Raw genomic sequence first — 21237 nt, 5'->3', positions numbered from 1 at the left:
TTCCGGGATAAAAACTATCCTTTGTCCTTTTGTGCGACCCAAACTATCTGTATATTGAATTTTATCTAAATCGGTTCAAAGGTTTAAACGTGATGAAGTAACAAACAGAATTACAAACTTTCGCAATTATAATATTAGTGGGATTAGCTATCCCAAAAAAAATGCATAAATGCTGATAATGCAAAATAATGATTTGCTGATAAGCGCAACCATTGCTTTTTTATAAATTTTAAATCATGCAGTAGCCAAAATGTACAAGTTGAGAAACTTGATAAAATTTCTCTCTCCAAACCAAATTTTTCTCTGGTCTCATTTTCTGGTTTTATTAAGCTTATTTTTGAGTATTCCTCGCCATGCATATAAAATATTACGCCCTACAGCCAACAAATTTACTTATTTTTACCCGACTGCTAGGAGAGGTATTGTTTGTGTCTCGGTTTAGCCCGAGAATAAAGTCTTGGTCGGACATTAGTCCTTAGATAGGTCACCTACCTAAGGACACGGGTTATTGAGACGAATCTAATGGTATCTCAAATTGTCTAAATCCATCCAGCGGTTTGAGAGATATGCAATGATAAAGAATATTACATACTTACAAGATACTTCTTGCAGGGTAAAATAATGACGCATTTTTTATTTATTTAAGTTTGACCATGCTAATGAAATGTGCCACTAAATTCTTTTTATTTTATAAACAGAAGACAGGTCACATAGCACTAACGAGGTCGGTCAGTTCTTTTATCCAATCTCAACAAATACTGCTCCGATTTCATATTATGTTGATGTTTTCTGAAAGATAAAAATATACATACAACTATCTATCATAAAGGCTAAAGTTTTTATTAATTGCTTTTGTTCCCCAGGTGGCGTTCTTCTTTGCTTTTTATGGATTTTACACTTTCTTCCTGATAATTCCTGCTGTCATAGGCGGCGTAGCGATTATTCCGGAAATCTTTAATAACACAGTTGAAATGTGAGTTAACGCTTTATCAAGACACTATCTTTAACCCGCGGCTTCGGTCGCGTGAACCATAATTGTAAGGCCTGAGAGGACGCTTGAAGTTACTGTAAAAAAAAGTTAGGTAAAAAATAACCGTCAGGACAAAATAAACCTTACTGTAATAATATTACGCTCATTTATCATTTTCTAATTTTATTACAATATGACTTTTTGTCATGATACAAATAAAACAAAATCAGCATTTTCCAATTCTTCCATCGTTAATTTAAGTTCGTTAATTTTAATAGAGAACACCCCGCCTTAACACACTACTGTTATAAGTATATAGAGCTGTTATACTGTGTCTACTTCTCTTGGGTAATTTAACAAATTATTATTTTTGGTCTGCTTAGTTTAATAAAATTGTAAATCTGTTTAAAAAAATATGCCTCGTTGAGTTTCTTCCCGGATTTTTCTCTAGAGGTTTTTCCGAACCGGTGGTAGATTTTTTTTGACATTCATAAGTGCTTGTTATAAGCCTAAATCGAATAAAGATATTTTGACTTTGACTTTGAATATATTTTTAATGTGCTTTTCGAAATCCTCGTTGCTTCTATAACTTCTGAACCTCATTAAAATATTTACAATCAACACACTTCTTGAAATTTTCAGCTTATTTTTAAAAAATACATTATTATTACTTATAAACAATTTCCCGTTATTGGCTATTTACAGACATACCCTATTTAAGTTAACTCCCCATAGATGTAATCAATTTTCGAAAAATAAACTAAATAAATAAGTTAGTGCTGGTTTTAACTGCTCTATATAAATCAATGAAAATACAACGAGTGCACTATCCGCGTGATAGATTGCTACAAGTCAAAAAGACAATTGTCATTTATTGTACAACACGAATCCTTACGATTTACCCTAAAACTCAAAGGTTTTTCTAAGACCGACCCTTCGAACTTTCTAATTTAAAATATAAACATAATGATATGACAGCATCAGTTCTAATACCTACCCTACCTATTTATGTTAAGAAATTGTAAGCATAGCTGTTTAATAGACTAGATATAAAAAATCTACAGAGTATAATAATACTCATAATAAGAATACGGTTACTGCTTGCAGTTATCCACTAACGGTATAGAAGATAATTATTCTCAAGTAAAAAATATTTACGTAATAATTGAGTTTCGCTACAAGCGCCATCTAGTTTATTAAATTTGTGCTCAATTCCGGTAAAAGCAAATACAAGCCTGTCAGGCAATTATAACCCTAAGCATGTCCATGCAATTTTGAACACGTGTGTACTTACAGTTCCTAGTCCAGTTTTCAGTGGTACCTTTTTGGACTTTTTTTTCGTATGCCTTTTCCGTCCTATTTGAGGTTACGGTGACGGTGTGCGCGTGCTGGAGATGGCACTCTAACTTGATCTCGAGCTAGAGCTCGGGCTCGAACGCACACGTTTTCTCTTAGGTATAATTTGTGAGCGTTTTATTTATACACTTACGCACTTGGATTTTATACTCAATAATGAAATATTATAGCCATAAGTAATAATCGCGTATTCAATTACACACTCAAGATTATATAACAGCAGTTATAAAATAGCAATATAATGTTTACACGTTGCGCATGACAATTGTCATCTGGGTGGGCCGGCTGTGGGGCTGTGGCCATTGCTTCCTTTTAAATCAGCTCGCATCAATGATGGCGCTTTAACAGTGTTGCTAGCTTATTTAAAGCGGACATTACGAATATTAAGCCGTGTTTAGACTTGCAAGAAAAATCGTGCAATTTGCATTACATTGCGGCGCTCGATTGACCACTACGAACTCATTGGCTTTAGGGCCTCGCAATGTAAAGCATCTTGCACGATTTTTCTGGCAAGTCTAAACTCGGCTTTACGATACATAAGCAGTGGGGCAAAGGCAAAAAAATTAAAGATTTGTTATATTACAGGAAATACACATACACGGATATTCTAGCGATGAAAGTAAAAGTAGAAGATCATGAAATCTGCCCACGCTGTCGACATTTTGAAGTGTGTCCGTTTCTACCCTTCAAATTTTACAGAAACGCCATCAAGTACAATAACATATTCGACAAAGAAAGTGTTGATATGATTCCTGTTTATATCACTGTTTGGGGTAAGCTTACGGCTAGGGCTTTGACCGGACATGCTCAGACTTTTGGACTATCGTCTGTTTTTTTTTCCTTCTATTGATTGTCATACTAATTATTAGTACACCTGGGACTTAGCCGAATAAGGGTGCTAGTAATTGAAAAACTCGCGCAGCTAAACGAGCTTTAGTCTACTCGTGACCACGTCCCTTGTGATGTGATCAAAATATGCAGGTTATTTTAACAATAAGTTAGACGTCTGAGTGCTAGTCTCAGTAGTCTTTAATTTTATGTCACTAGTAATAGAGATGATAGCGGTACCTAGATATCATTCGCATGCTTATTAATAAACGGGTAGTATTTAAACGCACATCAAATATAGTAGATTGTACAACGAGAGCATAAAACGAGCCATTTTATCCAAGACGTTACTATAGCCAACCGGAGCCGGTACGGTGAGGGTGGATAGACACGTCTAGGGGAAAATGGGTTTAATGCTCGAGTTTTAAACTGATTTTCACTTCGATGGCGAGGAAATGAAATAGCAACGGTGGAAACAATTGTTCACTAACTATGTACCTTTCATTATTCACGTATTACTATTATAATTATAAATTTTTAGTTTTATTGATTTAATTTCATTGATTTGATTGATTTTTAGCTTTATATAAATTAAAAAATATTAAAAAAAATATGTCGAAACTTCTTTGTTTGTGGCTGTTTACATCTTATTGCCTTGGTCTTAGACGAAGATTTTACTTTGTGCACTAGAGCATAAAAAATCAATTAATGTCGCTTAGATCCAGCATAAAAACGAACTTTACGAGCATGACAGATTTATCCAAAAAATCCGAATTCACATCAAAATTACTGATTGCACAGCAAACAACGCCACTCAAAATATTACGTTATAAACTGCAACTTATATTCGTGGCGTACCGCTATTTATCTTAAAGTAAAGCATTTAATTATTGCACAACTAATAATGACTATATAACGCACATCATACTTTGTAACTCTTATTTTTTTAAATAAAGCTTCTTTTTTCATATAACGTACAGCAGTTAAGCTATATGAAACAGCATTTTATTTGACATTTATCTTATAATTTATTAAATACAACATAATGAGATCTGCAATAAAATATAAAAATGCCCTTGTTCAACCGCTATCAGATATTTCTAGGCGGCCAAAAATAATGGTGATCAAAAATTTCGAAATATGAAATAAGGTTATGCCCGAAAGTTATATGCCATAATTTCATTTGCCCGAAGTTCATAGCCCGAAACGTCATTTGCCCGAATGTTTCGTTTACTAGAAATTTTATTTGATACAAAAAACCCCGAAAATTAAAATAAATTAGAAATAAATTAGATTACATAATGATACGAATGCAATACGTATTGTTTTCCATATTATTAAGTGCAATATTATTATTTAATAGAATATTCAAACGCCATACTAAATAGTGTTATTAACAACTTACATTATGATAATTGATTATTTTTTTATATTACTAATCTATCTATTTTCTTTATTATCCAGGCTGTTATAAAAAAAATACCTAACACCGAAGGCTAAGGCGGGAGCTACACTCCTGCCTTAGCCTTCTAAACCTAACCTATCCGAGTCGCTTCTCGACGACGTCGAACCGCCTTGCTAGCTCGCTTCGCTCGCTCGCACAAATCAAATGTCGCAATTCAAATTCAAAGTCAAAGTCAAAATATCTTTATTCAATTTAGACTATAACTCTACCATCTACATCGGTTCGGAAAAACCTCTGTTGAGAAGAATCCGGCAAGAAACTCAATGAGGTATATTTTTTTAAAACAGATTTACAATAATATTAAATGATATCTATACATCACAAGTATTCAATACAACTTTATTTTTAACACAGTATAGGTTCGCTATCTGAAGGGATCGCTAATGCGGATCGGATTTTTTTCCAAATAACCCTGTCCATGATATAATCATTAACTTTTAGATATTAATGTCATCTTCAATAGATCTGAATTTTGTATCCGTTTCGCTTGTAATATTTTTTGGAATTTTATTATAAAAACGAATGCAATTTCCCAGAAAAGACTTTTTGGTTTTAGCCAGTCTGTAAATACGAAATCCTTAGAAAAATATTACTTATTTTTTTCGTAATGTCTACTGAACTCTATTTTGGGCATGTCCGACACGCTCTTGGCCAGTTTTTTTTTAATAATCAGAAGTAGTCTTGCGTTTGACCACATTCACGCCCGATGTCAAGCGAAGGGGAGCACCAAAGTTTGCATACTTTTCACAAGTCATACCATAATTTTATATACTTATTTTACATAATTAAATAAAATAACGTTCTGGTATGTGAAAATATGACATGCTTATTACCTTAGACTGCTATTTACTCGTAAACTATTAATCATTCTCAAGAAAACTTAACTGTTATAGTTCTCCTTGTAAGTTTAATATACTTGCTACCATCATGATTTTTTTCAAATTTTTCCACCCACCGGTTTAGATTTTAGAGGCGGGGGGGACGCTCGATTTTAATGAAATTTTGTACTTTAAAGTTGATTTTTTTGCAAACAAATCACTAAATCGAAAAATCTTCTTAGCAACCCCCTAATGATTTTAAAAGTCGTATCCAGCGATACCCCACACTGCAAGGTTGGATGAGAAAAAAAAAATACCCCTACTTTAGTCTATGGGAGGTTACTCTAAAAAATATTTTTTTTGAATTTTTTTATTGTACCATTTTGTTGGCATAGTTTACGTGTATATTCGATTAAAATTACAGCTGTCTAGCATTGATAGTCCCTGAGCGAAGCCGCGGAAGGACAGACAGACAGACATGGCGAAACTACAAGGGTTCCGTTTTTGCCATTTCGGCTACGGAACCCTAAAAAACATCCAACTAAAAAAATACCAGTTTGAAACATACATCAACAAGGAAAACTATTCTTCCTGAATATCGTCGAAAATGGAATTTTGTATACATGTGCGTAAACTCAGAAAAATTACAATCATATTCCAACTGAAATATTGTTTTCTTGTTGCACACAACATGTACGTATGACAAGTTAGGAATTCAATTTTACCCTAAAGTATAATAAGCCAAATACAATTTGGGCTCAATAAATTCACAACGAAAAGAAACTTGATTCTATTATAAACATTTTTAGCACAATTACATTATAATAAAGTTAATTTTGGACGGTATTCTTGATGATTTTCTATTTGTACTATACTATTTGACAGTAAATGTAAGTCAGGTACTAATAAAATGCATTGGCTTCATTTGTTTTCAGCTACTTTATTAATGATATTCTGGAGACGGACAGAAAGTTACTGGATGTGGATGTGGGAATGCGATCCTTGGATTTCAAAAGTATCCGAAAGGTAAATATTATTTTTTATAAAGGTCTCTACACATTACGCTGTATCATGCCACGATCGCAATAAAAACGTTTCAGATGGAGTGTCTAATCTATATCTATATAAAACAAGGAACTGACTGACTGACTGTCTTATAGATCAACACAAAACCCTAACCGCTTGGCCTAGAAACTTGTAATTTTGCATATAATATTCCTTAATAAGTAGGTGTAAACGCGCACTAAGAAAGGATTTTTTCAAAATTCCGACGGAGTAGGGAATAAATGGGATTTATATTTTCACTTCAAAGTGGCATTAGAGACTTCAAGTTTGGCATACGGGTAGGTAATACTAATAGGTAAAAAACAGTTTCAAGATTTCTCGAAATTCCCACGGGAACGATAAAACGAATAAAGAGAATTTTATACGAGTGTGTGTACGTACTTACTTACATAAAACATATAATATACATGTAAACATACACAACGAGCACGCCATGTGGTGTGGAAAGAAAGGGCGCTGACTCAGCAATAATGCTGCGGAGACCGCAGCGCTGATATTCTGCCAGAACCAGAACAGAAGGTGTCTATGAAGATATGGTGCGTGCAAACAAAAAAATGCGATCATTGGTCGTATTAAATGATATTATGAGCCGCGATATTTGGTCGTATGAGTGATAGTACACATGCTTGATGGAATACTAAAATATATATACTTAGCTAAAAAGATGAAAATAAAAAATAATTCGCGGCAGCACATAGACGCGGCGGGCCGTGTGCCGCCTGCCCGCCTAGGTCGCGGGTCAGAACGACCAAGGCCTAAGTTTAGTATCGGTAGCTGAGTTATAGTTATTAATAAAAATCTATTCCATTATATTATTTTTAGTCATGTTATCCAGTAATTTTATCATTTGCTCTTTTACAGGGCTCAATATCATTTAAAAAAAAAGGAAAAACAGCTTGGCTATAAAATGTTAATATTAATAGTAAACATTTTACTATGCACTATTGCAGCAATTGCGTATGTAAGTAACTCCTGCGTTTATATAGTTTTAAAGCGCGAACTCGTTTAAAATGAGAAATACCAAATTTCGTCTAAATCCGTCCCGCTGTTTAAAAGCGTGAAGGAGTGATGAGCGTACATTCTTTAGAACCTTTTCATTTATCATAAATCCATACTTCCATACTAATATTATAAATGCGAAAGTGTGTTTGAATGTTTGTGTGTTTGTCCGTCTTTCACGCCCTAACGGAGCGACGGATCGACGTGATTTTTGGCATAGAGATAGTTTATGGGCCCGAGAGTGACATAGGCTACTTTTTATACCGGAAAATGCACAGTTCCCGAGGGAACAGCGCGCGATATTCTAATACCACGCGGGCGGAGCCGCGGGCAAAAGCTAGTAGTTTATAAAACCAAAAGTTTCAAGTCTCAAAGCCACATTTTTGTATCAGTCAATGTATTCTTGTTCATTTGTATGTTTTAGCAGTTTATAGCACATATGCCATGTTGGTCACTTTTTGGCCGACGACACATCTTGCTCGCTAATATTGCCGTGAAGCAGCAGTGCTTGCACTGTTGTGTTTCGGCGTGGAGAGTAAGACAGCCGGTGAAATTACTCGCACTTGAGGTATCCCATCTTAGGCCTCTAGGTTGGCAACGCATCTGCAATACCCCTGGTGTTGCAGATGTTTATGGGCGGTGGTGATCTCTTATCATCAGGAGACCCACTTGCTCGTTTGCCATCCAGTCGAATAATAATAAAAAAAAAAACCTGTTAGTATTATCAATGCATATTACTGTATACTACATAATACTACTGATTTTTTTTCAGTGTTGCTTATTTATCGGGCTTGCTTTGGGCTTGATGTTTCTACAAAACTATGCAATTCGTAAATTTGTGCCTAAATATGGATTTGATTTGGGGCATTACAAAGCACTGACGATTTTTTACACCATGAACGTAATTATCATGATAATTCTTGAAAAGGTAAGACGTTACTACCATTTTTTGCAAATCTGATATACCCGCGGTTTTATACAGGGTGTTTCTGATCACGGGGCTTTAAATTCAAGGTTCGATTCTATTAGCATGTAACTAAGCTACACTACTTTCATTGTAGCATGGTGCGGGTGACAGCTGTCAATATCACAAGACTAGAGAGTCAGTGTTGAAACTTGAGTCGATAAAACTAATAATTTAAAATCTTAATCGTTATTAATGTCATCATTTATCCGATTATTACACTAATTTTGATGAGAATATTAGTCAAATTCTAGGTTGTAATATTATTTGCCACTTAGATAAGTAAGGCTTGTTAAGGTAGGTAATAATTTGTAACCTCTATAGTAATAGTTTAAATATCTATGTTTAAGGAAGAAGACTTGAAGTTGTTACATTTGAATTTGTCACATTCATGAAGTATTTGTGTTATTTATGAGAGTAATAAACATGAATCCACGGTAATCCATTGTATATTATTTAACAACTCTAAACGGGTCGCGCTGTCATCGTTCATCCACACGGGCAAAATTGTCCTCGAATGGACAGAGCCATATTTTTTTAAAGAAACAAAAACAAACCAGTATAAACGGAGTTTGCAAGAATATTCGTTACATACCAATTAATAAGTACTGATATAACTCAAGATTCATTAGGTCCCATCACTAAACGAGTCTCTGGTGTTACGTTAAATGCTTATTACCCTGCTTATTACGCTTCTTCACCTAATTGTGCATTGAATTTAATTAATGGATTATAAAATGTTATAAGTAGCTTAAATTTATTTCGTATAACATAGTTATTTATGTTCAAATATTTTACGCCAGCCATATTCAGGCTACAACTGAAATATACTTCCATGTATTTTGGCCGCAGCAACTTTCTTTGAGTAACACGAAACATATGTTCACACACTCCATCCGATACTCTCGCTATGGAAGCGCGCGAGAGCATCTGGGACGGGGTGTATGTAGCTCTAGTACTTCGGTTTAAAATATACTGGCAAAGCAATACGCTTTCTTACGAATAAAATAAAAAATAAAATAAAATGATAAATCAAGAAATCGAACTGAACAGGTGGAAGTTGCAAGTCTGTGTGTGCGAGTCTCCCACGGGTTGCTTGTATTTTGTCTTAGATACAGTGTTATCTCCATTTAATTTTAATTAACGTGATTTCATTTTGTTTTGATTTTCATCAAGCACTCTCTGCTTATCTCCCTTAATATTGGGAAAGATATGTCTATACGCTATGAATGGAGGAGGTAGATCGTTCTGTATGTCACACTGACGAAAACTGAAACTCTCTCTAAACCCCGCGGACTTGTGTTTAGGAATGACAAGTTTACGTGCCCCGCACACCCCGACTTTGGCCTGTCTTAGGCCACGTCAATTTCTATCAAATGTTAAGCTTAATACTGGACCTTGGTCCGTTTACAGATTTGGTCAATAATATCTTATAAGCTGAACAAGTTCCTGAATCATAAATGTGAGCACAGCTACGACAAATCTCTAGTAGCTACTTTATTTGGACTGACTATTCCTACAACTTGCGTATTATTTATTTACATCGGTTTTTTCAAGGTACATTATTTATTTTATTCCTTTCAATTATTCGGTCGATAAAGTCGACAACCACGCATGTTCTTTCTTGGCTTCTATATTCACATTTACCTATGTATTTGATAGTATACTTTATGAAATCACTTAAAACTTTTTCAGGCCCGGATCTTTACGCATTATGAGGACTCATTCATGTACGACACATTGGACGGCATCTTCATGACACAGTGTAATCCCGTTGGCTGCTCTGATGAGTTGGCCTTGGCATTATGTGTTACCGTCATACTGAAGGAATGTTTCATGAAAATGTTATGGAATTGTTATCATTTCATAATGTAAGTAATTTACATTATTAGTGCAAATGACACTCTAAAACCGCATATAAAATGTAAGCAAATATTATTAGAAATTTTAACGTGTGTATTGCACTTGTGGTTGTGGATTACCAATTAGCAGTAGGTATGCTTTATTTATTAATACACGGGCGTGCGAATAAATACAACTTATGTGAAAGACAGAGAAGCATAAAGAAGGCACGCTTCTTATGTCTGAATATCGTTTTTGCAAGGGAGTGAAACCTTTGCTAACTCTACTTCTGCAACTCCGTCTACGAAGAATTTCGTATACCTATATCGCTGTCCCCCGGAAACAATGCAATTTTCTGTAGTAAAGTGTATTTTATTTCTATGAATCTGTCCATTCCAATATTTGAAACTATCTTCATACCAAATTACATCAATATAGGTTTAATTTATGTGTTCGGATGCGTGCGTGTGTCTAGAGACGAGTAATCATCGGGTGTTGTATGTATCGGAAATAAGCTATGTGACTATTGGGAATTTTCATGGAAGGTAACATCCCACAATAACCTAACCTACCCTAATTGCGGGATGTTACCTTTTTTAATTTAAATGCCAGATTTTTAGATTCACGCAAGCCAAACTATGAGAAATGGCGAGTAATAATAACGTAGTGGCACCGATGATGGACACTTTTAGGAGATAGTGGGCTTCTTGAAAAAATTAAAGTCATTTAATCATATTTAAACCAAAAGTAACGATCGAGTATGGTAAAAGTTTATTCTTGAGATAAAAATAAGGTGTATTATTTTTCTTAACTAGTTATAGGTATACAGCTTAGAAGAAAATCTGTAAAGTTAGTATTGTGTGTCGGTGTGATAGGGTGACTAATAAAAGTGACCAAGTGCGGGTAGTTCGTGATACGAGTGCCGGCACTATTAGTGATCAAGTGCGGGTAGTTCGAAGAACTCGCGCTGCTAGGCAGACTTGACACCCCACACTCCAGTCTACTCGTGACCACGGCAACTGTAACGTTGCCGAAACGTCGAGGTAAATATTACTTGTGTAAAAATAGCGTGATAAGTCCCGTATATGGTATTTTGACTATGAGTGAGAATCACTAAAGTTTAAAACGTTATATATTCGTTTTTATATTGCTTTCTCAATTGGCTCTAGTAAACTAATTGTGAAAGCAAGATAAAAAACATTAAATTTACAAAATCAAAAAACCCGACTGCCTTAAAAACTAAAAAGGAAGAAAATAAGTCTAGTGGTCTAGAACTGTCAAGAAGCTCATTTAAGGTTCAACAGTCGGGACCCATTACCAAGATTTTTTGAGCTGGTTACGATTTGACGTAACCTGGTTTTGATTCTGACGAATCCAATGATACCTCATATGTTACAATCCGTCCAGCCGTTTAGGCTGCAGCGAGGACCAAAGAAATGGACACACATACGGACCCACATACATACATACTTATATACAAACATACATACCTACATACATACATACATACTTACATACATACGCTCGAAAAACATAACCCTCCTTCGGGCAGTCGGGTAATAAATACGAACTTTTCTGACAAAATACGATGGCAATACATTATTCACAACCACTGCACTTATTTGGAAACAAAGTTTAGAAATAAGGAACCACAAAAATTACTATCGACACGTGTCGATTTTTGGAAAAGTCCGTTTTTTTTAAAACAGTAATCGACACCAACAATTTAGTATTTCCCAAATGTCCTTATTAAGATTTCGTTATAAGAAAAAATGGATCCAATAGTTCTTATATAGTACCCGTGAAAAACATAACATTCGAGTGATTCACATAGCATAAGTATAATTATTAACAAAAAAATGTACTTAAGTACATACTTCCTTTAGAGTTTCTCTAAGAAATTCCGTTCTTTTCACCAGATCTCTAGCCGCATTCAGTTCTCATTCTGTCGCCGCCATTTTCAAACTTCACTAGATGGCAGTCAAAAGTGTGCTGTTTATGGCATAGGTTTTCCATAATTAAGAAATCGGTTTCCTACCACCTACGGTTGGTCCAAGAAAATATGATTCTTGGACCAAAAAAAAAGTGTCGGTTATTGGTTCTTGTTGGTCATTGGTATTATGACTAACACTAGATTGTTGGAAGACTATTTAATAATACCTACTAAGAGATAATATCATTTTTGTGGTCTGAAAAAGTCTTTTTTTTATTATTGGTGCTATTACGTTACTTGTATAAATGTTATGCATATTATGCAGTACAGGAATGATTACAACTTATTTACTCATTTAATGTGTAGGCTGAGAACAGATTATAATCAAGGCATTTTGCTGAATATGGACGCGCCTTGCTGGGAGCGCGAGTACAGACTTCCCACTCTGAAAGACGACTTTATACACGACAAGATGAAAAGCCTAGGTAAGTGCTATATTTAGGTAAAAAACTTAAGCAACTTCACTCTTCAAATGCAAAGAAAAATAAAACTAAAACTAACCTATACGAGGTGTTAATAAAATTAATGAAAACCTCAGACACCCCAAAAATACTTGTGTGACACTATTTGCCGGCACGGATAATACATACAAACTGGTGTCAAACTGACAAGAGTTTCTATGCGCGTGTTCACGAAATATCAGGCCGGTATTACCATGTCGGTATAGTACGGCCGCGAAATAGTGTCACCTCATGCTCGTAAATTTATATGGCTGGATCTAGGCGGCATAAAATGTCTTTTTATGCTGTATAATATATAATGTATGTGTATAAAGTAAAATTTACGTTTAAGACTAAGGTAATTAGGTTGTTCCAAACTATGTATTATATGGAACAAATGTTATGTTTATTTATGGTATTTTTTTATTCCTTTTCTATCCGTTGACACATCTTATCCTTCTGGGGTTCAAAGTGATAATACTAGTACATATTGTTAGCAAATAGAACTTAGGTAGTAACTGTATCTTTTGAAAAAGGAATAAAGTGTCATTTTCTCTGTATCATTCAAATTTTCAAAATGGATTCAACTTCCAAATCAATAAAAATAAATCAACAAAACTAAAAAAATAGAATTTTCACTTCTCATGCTCGTAAAGTTCGTGTTTATGCTGTATCTAGGCGACATAAAATGACTTTTTATGCTCTAGTGCATAAAATAAAATCTTCCTCTAATACCAACTCAAGACCAAGGTAATATCTATGTGTGTAGAGGTAGATCATTCTGTCAATTTACGATGTTTATTAAGTTAAGTATGTATAATATAGTTCACGTATTTCAGCATTGATTACAGCGGGAGTTTGTCACTGTCAATTTTTGCTTCGTGGAGGACGTCAGGCGGCGTAGTCAGATGTAAATTCATCATTTGAACTCTTCATTTTAATTTAGTTATCAAAAATTAATTCACCGGACTCATGAACATTCCTAGTGATCATTAATTTGGCGGGGTTTCATGACAGGCGCGAACCATGATTGGTTCGTGCTACGTCGTGCGCGCGCACTGGAAGCTCATTTGGTTGACTTAACGTCGCACGGTCCGAAATGGACTCAAAAAATTATGTATCTACTTTTTGTTTAATAACTTTAGACGGAATTAAAATACGAGTTTACATGTAAAAAAAAAGAATGTTCCCATTTCTGTCGTGTTTTAATATATTAAATTTATCTGTATTATCTTATCAGTAAGTTGCATCAAACGTTTTCTTACTTGTTCAAAGCCTAACTATAACGACTCTTTAGACTATTTTTTTAACAATACTTTGGACATACTTATTTGAGATTTGGCAATTTAAAAAGTTACTTTACCGCACAAGTGTGGAAAGTAAAATCCATACAACTTTTCTGCACACTTGTGGATGCATGCAGGCATCACTAATTTTCTATGGATATGTTGACCCACGTCAAGAGGCACTTTCCGAGCATGTGCATTGTAAAAAATATATATACATACGTTGGTTAGGTACCTACTCAAATTAAGGATAGTACCTGGGCGACCAAGCTTTGCTCGGGCTAAAACTTGATAATAAGCATTTTCCCAGAGATAAAACGAAGCTAGATCGATTTCTATTTGTCATCCTCGAAAACTCCTACAAACCAAATTTCATCGAAATCGTTGAAGTTGTTTCCGAGATTCTGATTATATATTATACATAATACATACAAGAATTGCTCGTTTAAAGGTATTAGACAGATAGATAGATTAGATAGATAACAGACTTTGTCTTATATTTTGATTGGTTTAATTTTTCAGCTGTTCAATTTACTTTAACAATCGTGTTCATATGTGGATGTCCATTTACACCGATATTTGTCATCTTTATAAACTTGTTGGACATGAGGTGAGAAATTTAACTAAGTATTATAAGTATACCTACCGTCAAGGAAACTGATTCACGTAGGTACTAATGCCATGTTGACATCCCATACACGTGACTAATGACTAATGACTATGTGACAAAGAAATCATAGTGAAATTTGGTTATGAAAAGGTTCCACCCTGATACGGGAATCAGTTTCCTTGACTGAACGGGACAACACAATGTGTTGTATGTAGATCTACATGACAATGTGACCATTAACTTAACAAGAAGACCAAAACTGAACAAATATTCTGATAAAAACTTAATTCCTGGTACAAGCTTTTTTTGCTAGCTGTGCTTTTGTTGACTGTACATGTACAGTCACCACACATAGAGTTTGGAAGTAAACCCATGACGTCACGCCGTTCGACTCTTTTAGCACGGCTAGGCGTCAGGGGTCTATTCCCAAAATTGTCGCGCTTCCTATTAGGCGTCTTGTAGGTACTTATCTAATATCCGAGTATAAAATGACCTTCACCGAACTGGTTAATGGAAGAAAAGTATTTTTATTAAATGAAATATGTTAGTAATTAATTAATATATCTATGTATGAAAATTCTTTTTTGTACACAATAAGTAATAAACTAGGAGAGAGCTATGCTTGGGGTTTCTCTACGGGATCGAATCCGATTGTACCGCAGTTATTACTGTTAAATAAGTTGGTTATGGCTAGTTAAATTACTTAACTGTTGCCAGGACGCCAGCGCAATTCCATTGCAGCCGACTGCTGGTACTTACTTAATAAAAAAACAACGCCATTGAGAAGCACGGTGAGGCTCTTGCTGTCTCTCTGGACGTCTCGAAGGCTTTCGACAGGGTTTGACATGATGGTCTTGTGGGTAAACTCCCTTCTTATGGAATTCCTGCTGGCTTGTGCACCTGGATAGCTGACTTCCTGCGGGGTAGGTCTTTTAGGGTTGTGATCGATGGCAGTTCGTCCGATCCTATGGACATTAATGCCGGTGTTCCTCAGGGATCAGTGCTTTCTGCCACTCTATTCTTGCTACACATAAATGACCTGTTGGTATATCCCGGTATTTTTGGATACGCCGATGACAGCACAGAGTCGACAAGATATTTGTCCGATGCTCGAGCGAGTGGTTCGGATACCAACGTTCTCAGAGAGGCTATGATAGGTAATTTGTACCGAACTCTTCAGGCAAGTGTCCAATTGGGGCGAAGCCAATTTAGTCGGTTTTAATGCCTCTAAAATCTAGGCGTGTTTATTTTCGGCAAAACGTAGTGCATTGAATCTAACTCCAACCTTTCGAGGTCTGCCTGTACCAATATCTGACCACTTCAGCTCCTTGGTTTAGACCTCTCAGCTAAACTAAACTTTGGGAGTTATATCGAATCCTTGGCAAAAACCGCTGCGAAAAAGCTTGGTATCCTATCCAAGGTTAGGCGATACTTCACTACGGACCAGCTCATTGGTCTTTACCGTGCCCAAGTCCGATCCTGCATGGAGTATTGCTGCCACCTTTGGGACGGTTCTGCTTAATATCAGCTAGCTGCTTTGGATTCGGTAGAACAGCGAGCGAAGAGTCTCATCGGCGTCGCCTGCGACGCGGATTTTTGTCGTCAGAGCCTTCGTCATCGCAGAAGAGTGGCTTCCCTGGCGGTATTCTACAGGCTACATTTTGGAGAATGTGCTTCGGAATTGCACGACCTTATTCCACCTGCTCCTTTCTTCCACAGGTCGACCAGAAGTAGACGGGGTCTTCACCCTTACGTTGTCATAATTATGAAGATGAACAACAATACGTATAATCTTATGGGTCTATTTTTTTTCAGAATTAGCGCTCGTCGGCTTGTTAAAGGTTTCCGACGTCCGCTGCTGATGGGAAATTTGGGCATTGGTAGCTGGAAATACATGTTTAATGTGTTGATTTTTTTATCATTTGTTATTAATGTAAGTGTATAACTATAAACTATTTATAACTACACTAGTTTTTTCCTGCGAATTCATCCGCGTGGAATATTAAATTTGGGAAGTACCTATTTAATTTTTTTTTGGTTAACTATTCTGCCAATAATACCTACACATAGAAACTACTACGGTTTCCTGAAAATAAACTATTTTACTAAACAATTTTTTTTCCATTTTTTGGTAAAACATAATTTTATTGCGGGTAGCCACTCTTTAGCGATACGACGTATATTCTACCCTGCTAACACAAAATGACTTATCTTAATAGTAAACTGTTGGCACCTTACGTCCTTTAGTGTATGTTAGTCAAAGTTCAAGTCAAAGTGATTAATTTGTAAACATATGTATAACTGTAAACTGATTACAGTGGTGGAAAAGTTTAGCATGCAACAGTATGTTTTGTCGATAGGCGTACAATAATCAAAGATAAAATTAAAATTAAAACTAGGATTAAAATAAAATAAATAAAAAAAACGCCAGCAAAAATAAAATAAAACCCCGAAAAAAAAACTCCGACAACAAACGACGCCAAAAAGACAACTAAAAATTCGAGTAAAAATCTCGAGTTAGCGTTAAGCTCAGTTTAGTAGTGTCAAATCGTATGGAACTGTCAAGCTTAAGCCTGGATGAACTACTAAATCTAGATTTATTTTTTTCTGCAAGACGGCCTTAGTATAAGTACCTAGTAATATTTTTTTATCTAAGCGTCGTCGGTGTCGGGCGACCGTTAAGGTTAACAGGAAACTAAAATACATAAGTTGTATTTTTTAAAGTATTACTAGGTATTTATACTAAATTAACTTAGGCTAATTTTGCGGGAAATCATCATAGTCCCCGCGGGATAGGGATAAACGAATTCTTCGCAGATGAAGTCGCGGGCAATAATTATTTTTTACCACTGATGTATTTTCTTTACTTTTTAGTTGTCTTTTTGGCGGCGTTTTATTGTCGTCGTTTTTTTTTATTTTTACGGGCGTTTTTTTGTGTCGGGGGTTTTTTAAATTTATAATTTATGTTTTTTTTATTTAATGTTTTTTAAACTGGTATTAATTTTATTTTAAAGTGTACTAGTGTATTGGATATCCTAGCTGCAGCATCAGCTCATCGTGTTGCCACCATTGCATTGTATGTAGAATGAAATACTGATCAAAAGGAATCAAACACGACATATTACCAAGAAATAAATATAGTACCTACTTACTTAATCATATTTAAACTTTTTCTTGAAAATGATTCATACAGTCGCCATTACATCTTTAAAAAGTCACTTAAGATTGCCAGACAACGATCAAAAGTCTCCGGTAAGTAGACAGGTTTTGAATATGGGACGAAAAAGTATCCAGTATAAAAATAAACCTTTAAATATGATTTTATTAGGATTTCTATTGTTTGAAACATGAATATAAATAAATTACTTTCAAATTCATTCAATTTGACAAATACATGATCCAACTTTAAGAGATATGCAGTATACGGAACGAATTTATTAAAAAAAACAAGAGTAGCGTTTTTCGTACAACGAGTTTGCATATTTTATTAAAAGAGTGGGAAAATTGTAACATTTCGGAAATATTTCGCTGTCATATAAATTCACTATGTTTTTTAATTTCACCTCGTGTTTTTGTTCTTCAAATTGTCCTTATTATAATTAATTCATTATTGACATATCTTTAATGCTAAAAGTCAACACAGTATTTTTTATTAGGTTGGTATAATGCTTCTTGCTCAATTAAAAGGTAAAAAATAAACTAAGAAAAAAGTAAAATTGAGCAGGATATTCGTTCATGTATGCTCGTTTTGTTTGCTAATTTATCTTTCTAGTTTTTAGTTTATATTTGAAAAAAGCACCGTACAAGCTTCGAGCAATAAGTGCTATACTAAATCCCTCTAATAATGCTCTATATACCTACTTAATATAACAGACGTTTTGTAATTTTGCGGTTATATGTGTATCCGAACGTTTGTTTGTTTCTTTTTAGGCCTACAGAATTTGAAAATCGAACTTAGTATCGATTTGATCCTATCTCTCGCTTTTTTCATATTGAAGTGAAAGTGACAGATCAAAGTCAAGTTCAAATATTTGGCATTCAGTGAGTGGACCCAGCACTGACGTCAACATTTAAAAAAAAAAAGCTACTTTGTCTCACGGAGCGATTTTGCTCACTGATTTTTCATAGCAAAACCTGCTTGTTTGAGCTGCTGAGGTGAAAAAAATATTTTAATAACAATGTATTCCAATAGATTATTTTCTGTAATCCGCAGAAGTTTCTATGTGCTATTATTGTCAGAATAGGTATCCTAAATAATTTTAATACTTCCCAAAGTTCCTATCCTACGCCGACGTAGTCGCGGGGCAAAGCTAGTGACATTAATAAAGTAATTCGGTGATAATGATTATTCTGCTCAAGGTTGTTCTGCAAAAAAAAGTATCAAGATTGGGTTTTTGGCGTCTTTTTTTATTTTTTATTTCAACTCAAAATTTGTTACTTTCCCGTGAAATCCATATATTTCACACGAAATACAAACTGAAACATGGATGCACAGAAAAACCCAGAAAAAGAGACCAAAGAGAGAGAGTGTGAGCGGTGTAGTTCCGTCCAAAGGAGTGTTGACGTCTCTCGATGAGAGATAAAAGTAGATGTCGCTAGTGTCGCTGCTTAAGTAACTAAAAAGCAAGCTGAGATGTGCGGTGCATAGAATAAATTTGTGCCTAGACCCCTGACCAGTGGTGGTGTAGGGGCTTAGCACGCAGCACGGAACGGACCTGGGTTCGATTCCCAGCGCTGGTCTCTTTTTCTGGGTTTTTCTGTGCATCCATGTTTGAGTTTGTATTTCGTGTGAAATATAAAAAAAGTATGACATTCGATTTTATGCAACATAATTATAATAATTATTAATTAGTGCACCGCACCGCATCCATTTTTGTACCTGATAAAAGACGAAGCGTAAAATTAATATCGTCACTACTTCGAAAAAATCTCGTATCTAAAATCAATATGTCAACAAAATTGAACCTTGATTTAATGTCTATAAAGTTCACTCAGAAAAATTATCTATTTTGAGCTACGAGTTTTTCTAAAAGTAGTGACGATATTCTTAATTAGAAAACGCACAGCAATTAGTAACTGAGACCCACTTGCTCGTTTGTCATCCAGTCGAATAAAAAATAAAATAAAAATAAGTACCCAATACGCCTAAATATAAATACTACTAGCTTTTTTCCCGCGGCTTCGTCCGCGTTTAATTCGGTTATCGCGTTCTGTTCCCTCTAGAACTGTGCGTTTTTCCGGGATAAAAAGTATATGGATTCATAGTGTAATAGGCACATCGACAGTATAGCTTGTGCATTGAACAAAAACTATCGATATAAATTAAATAGTGCCACGAAACATGAAACTACCATGAGACTCACTCATATTAAATGATATTGTATCGGATATTCCGCGGAAAGTGCGTGAAGCCATTGAGATAAGTCGTCATCCGAATTTTAACCGGGATCGTGGTTGGTCGGTACCCCCATGTTGGAAAATATATACTCGTGTTGCGTCATCGGTTGGTGTGAACGTGCCTTTACAGAGCGATGTTGTTAGTGTTGTGTGCTACCCTACATTAGACATTGACAATACAAATGACGATAAAAATGCGGGTAGTTCCACGCCGGTGTTAGTCTCGTCGGACCATAGACTTATAATACAGTTATAATACACTAGGGTTATTACTCTTTCTACGCGTCGGACAGTCGCGCGAGCAGAGCGGTGGCGCGTAGTGCATGTGTTGCGGCAGCGGCCGTCGCGTGCTCCCTTGAAGAAAGGCTACGAAATAGCCCGAAACAGGTTGAGCTAAACTCGATTTAAGGCATGAGTATCGTATCCGTTGCAATATCATTTAATATTAGTGCCACGAGAGTCGAAGTGAATGATTACACACACAGCTACTAAAAGAACTGATTGCATGAAATGAGAAAGAATGAAATGTATAAGTTCGCTTTCCATCAGGCGTTATTGTGGCCAAACGCAAGCCTATACTGTATAAAAAAAAAGTTAAATGTCAAAATTCTGCTGTAATATTAGGTACACGACATGTTGTGGCTGTGTGTGTAATCAATTAATCATTCACTTCAACTCTCGTGGCACAATAACAAAAGTATTGGTGAAGTATAAACACTGATTTAGTTTATATATTTTTAGATGCTGATTGTAACTGTAACTACGAGTAAATTTCGTTTTTACACAGATCATTTTACTAACAGAAGACGAATGCCGTTCTACATATACGAAGATGACTATGTGAGTATATTCCGATTTAAATTACAGTTGATAGGTTATTCTTTTATTGTTGTGGTGTCATACAATAATCAAAAAATAATAAAATCATGTGAAACTAAATATTTTAAATAATAAAGTATTCCTGGAAACCGCATATTCTAATCAACAGTTAAAAATGGCGCCTATCGCCGCTGTATTTTATTTTCCATTTTAATCGTATTTCCGGGCCAAAAAATTTACAAAAAGTATTCAGAACTCGTACAAAAAACTATAAAAAGCCATTTAAAAACCATAACATTAGTTCAATTGCCATAACTACTATAACACTAAATAAGATTCGAGTACGCTTGTATGTGGTGTCACGCGTTAGTATGGCAAATCCTCT

General features: G+C 35.2%; 1 protein-coding gene across 1 annotated transcript in view; it reads left to right on the top strand.

Moving 5' to 3' along the window:
• The window catches only part of LOC141428796 (anoctamin-4-like), a gene marked incomplete at its 3' end in the record, with an annotated part of 34927 nt that extends 14054 nt beyond the window's left edge, over positions 1-20873 (top strand). Inside the window, 11 exon segments of the mRNA XM_074088813.1 lie at positions 864-973; positions 2912-3099; positions 6373-6463; positions 7364-7463; positions 8274-8429; positions 9879-10022; positions 10161-10336; positions 12607-12725; positions 14549-14636; positions 16452-16569; positions 20775-20873. Coding sequence (XP_073944914.1) covers positions 864-973; positions 2912-3099; positions 6373-6463; positions 7364-7463; positions 8274-8429; positions 9879-10022; positions 10161-10336; positions 12607-12725; positions 14549-14636; positions 16452-16569; positions 20775-20873 — 1389 coding nt within the window.
• Positions 20874-21237: the final 364 nt, after the last annotated feature.

Source organism: Choristoneura fumiferana, chromosome 6 (assembly GCF_025370935.1).
Source record: "Choristoneura fumiferana chromosome 6, NRCan_CFum_1, whole genome shotgun sequence".
Taxonomy (NCBI): domain Eukaryota; kingdom Metazoa; phylum Arthropoda; class Insecta; order Lepidoptera; family Tortricidae; genus Choristoneura; species Choristoneura fumiferana.
Note: the sequence above shows the minus strand (reverse complement) of the source record. Positions and strands in the feature narration are given on the sequence as shown.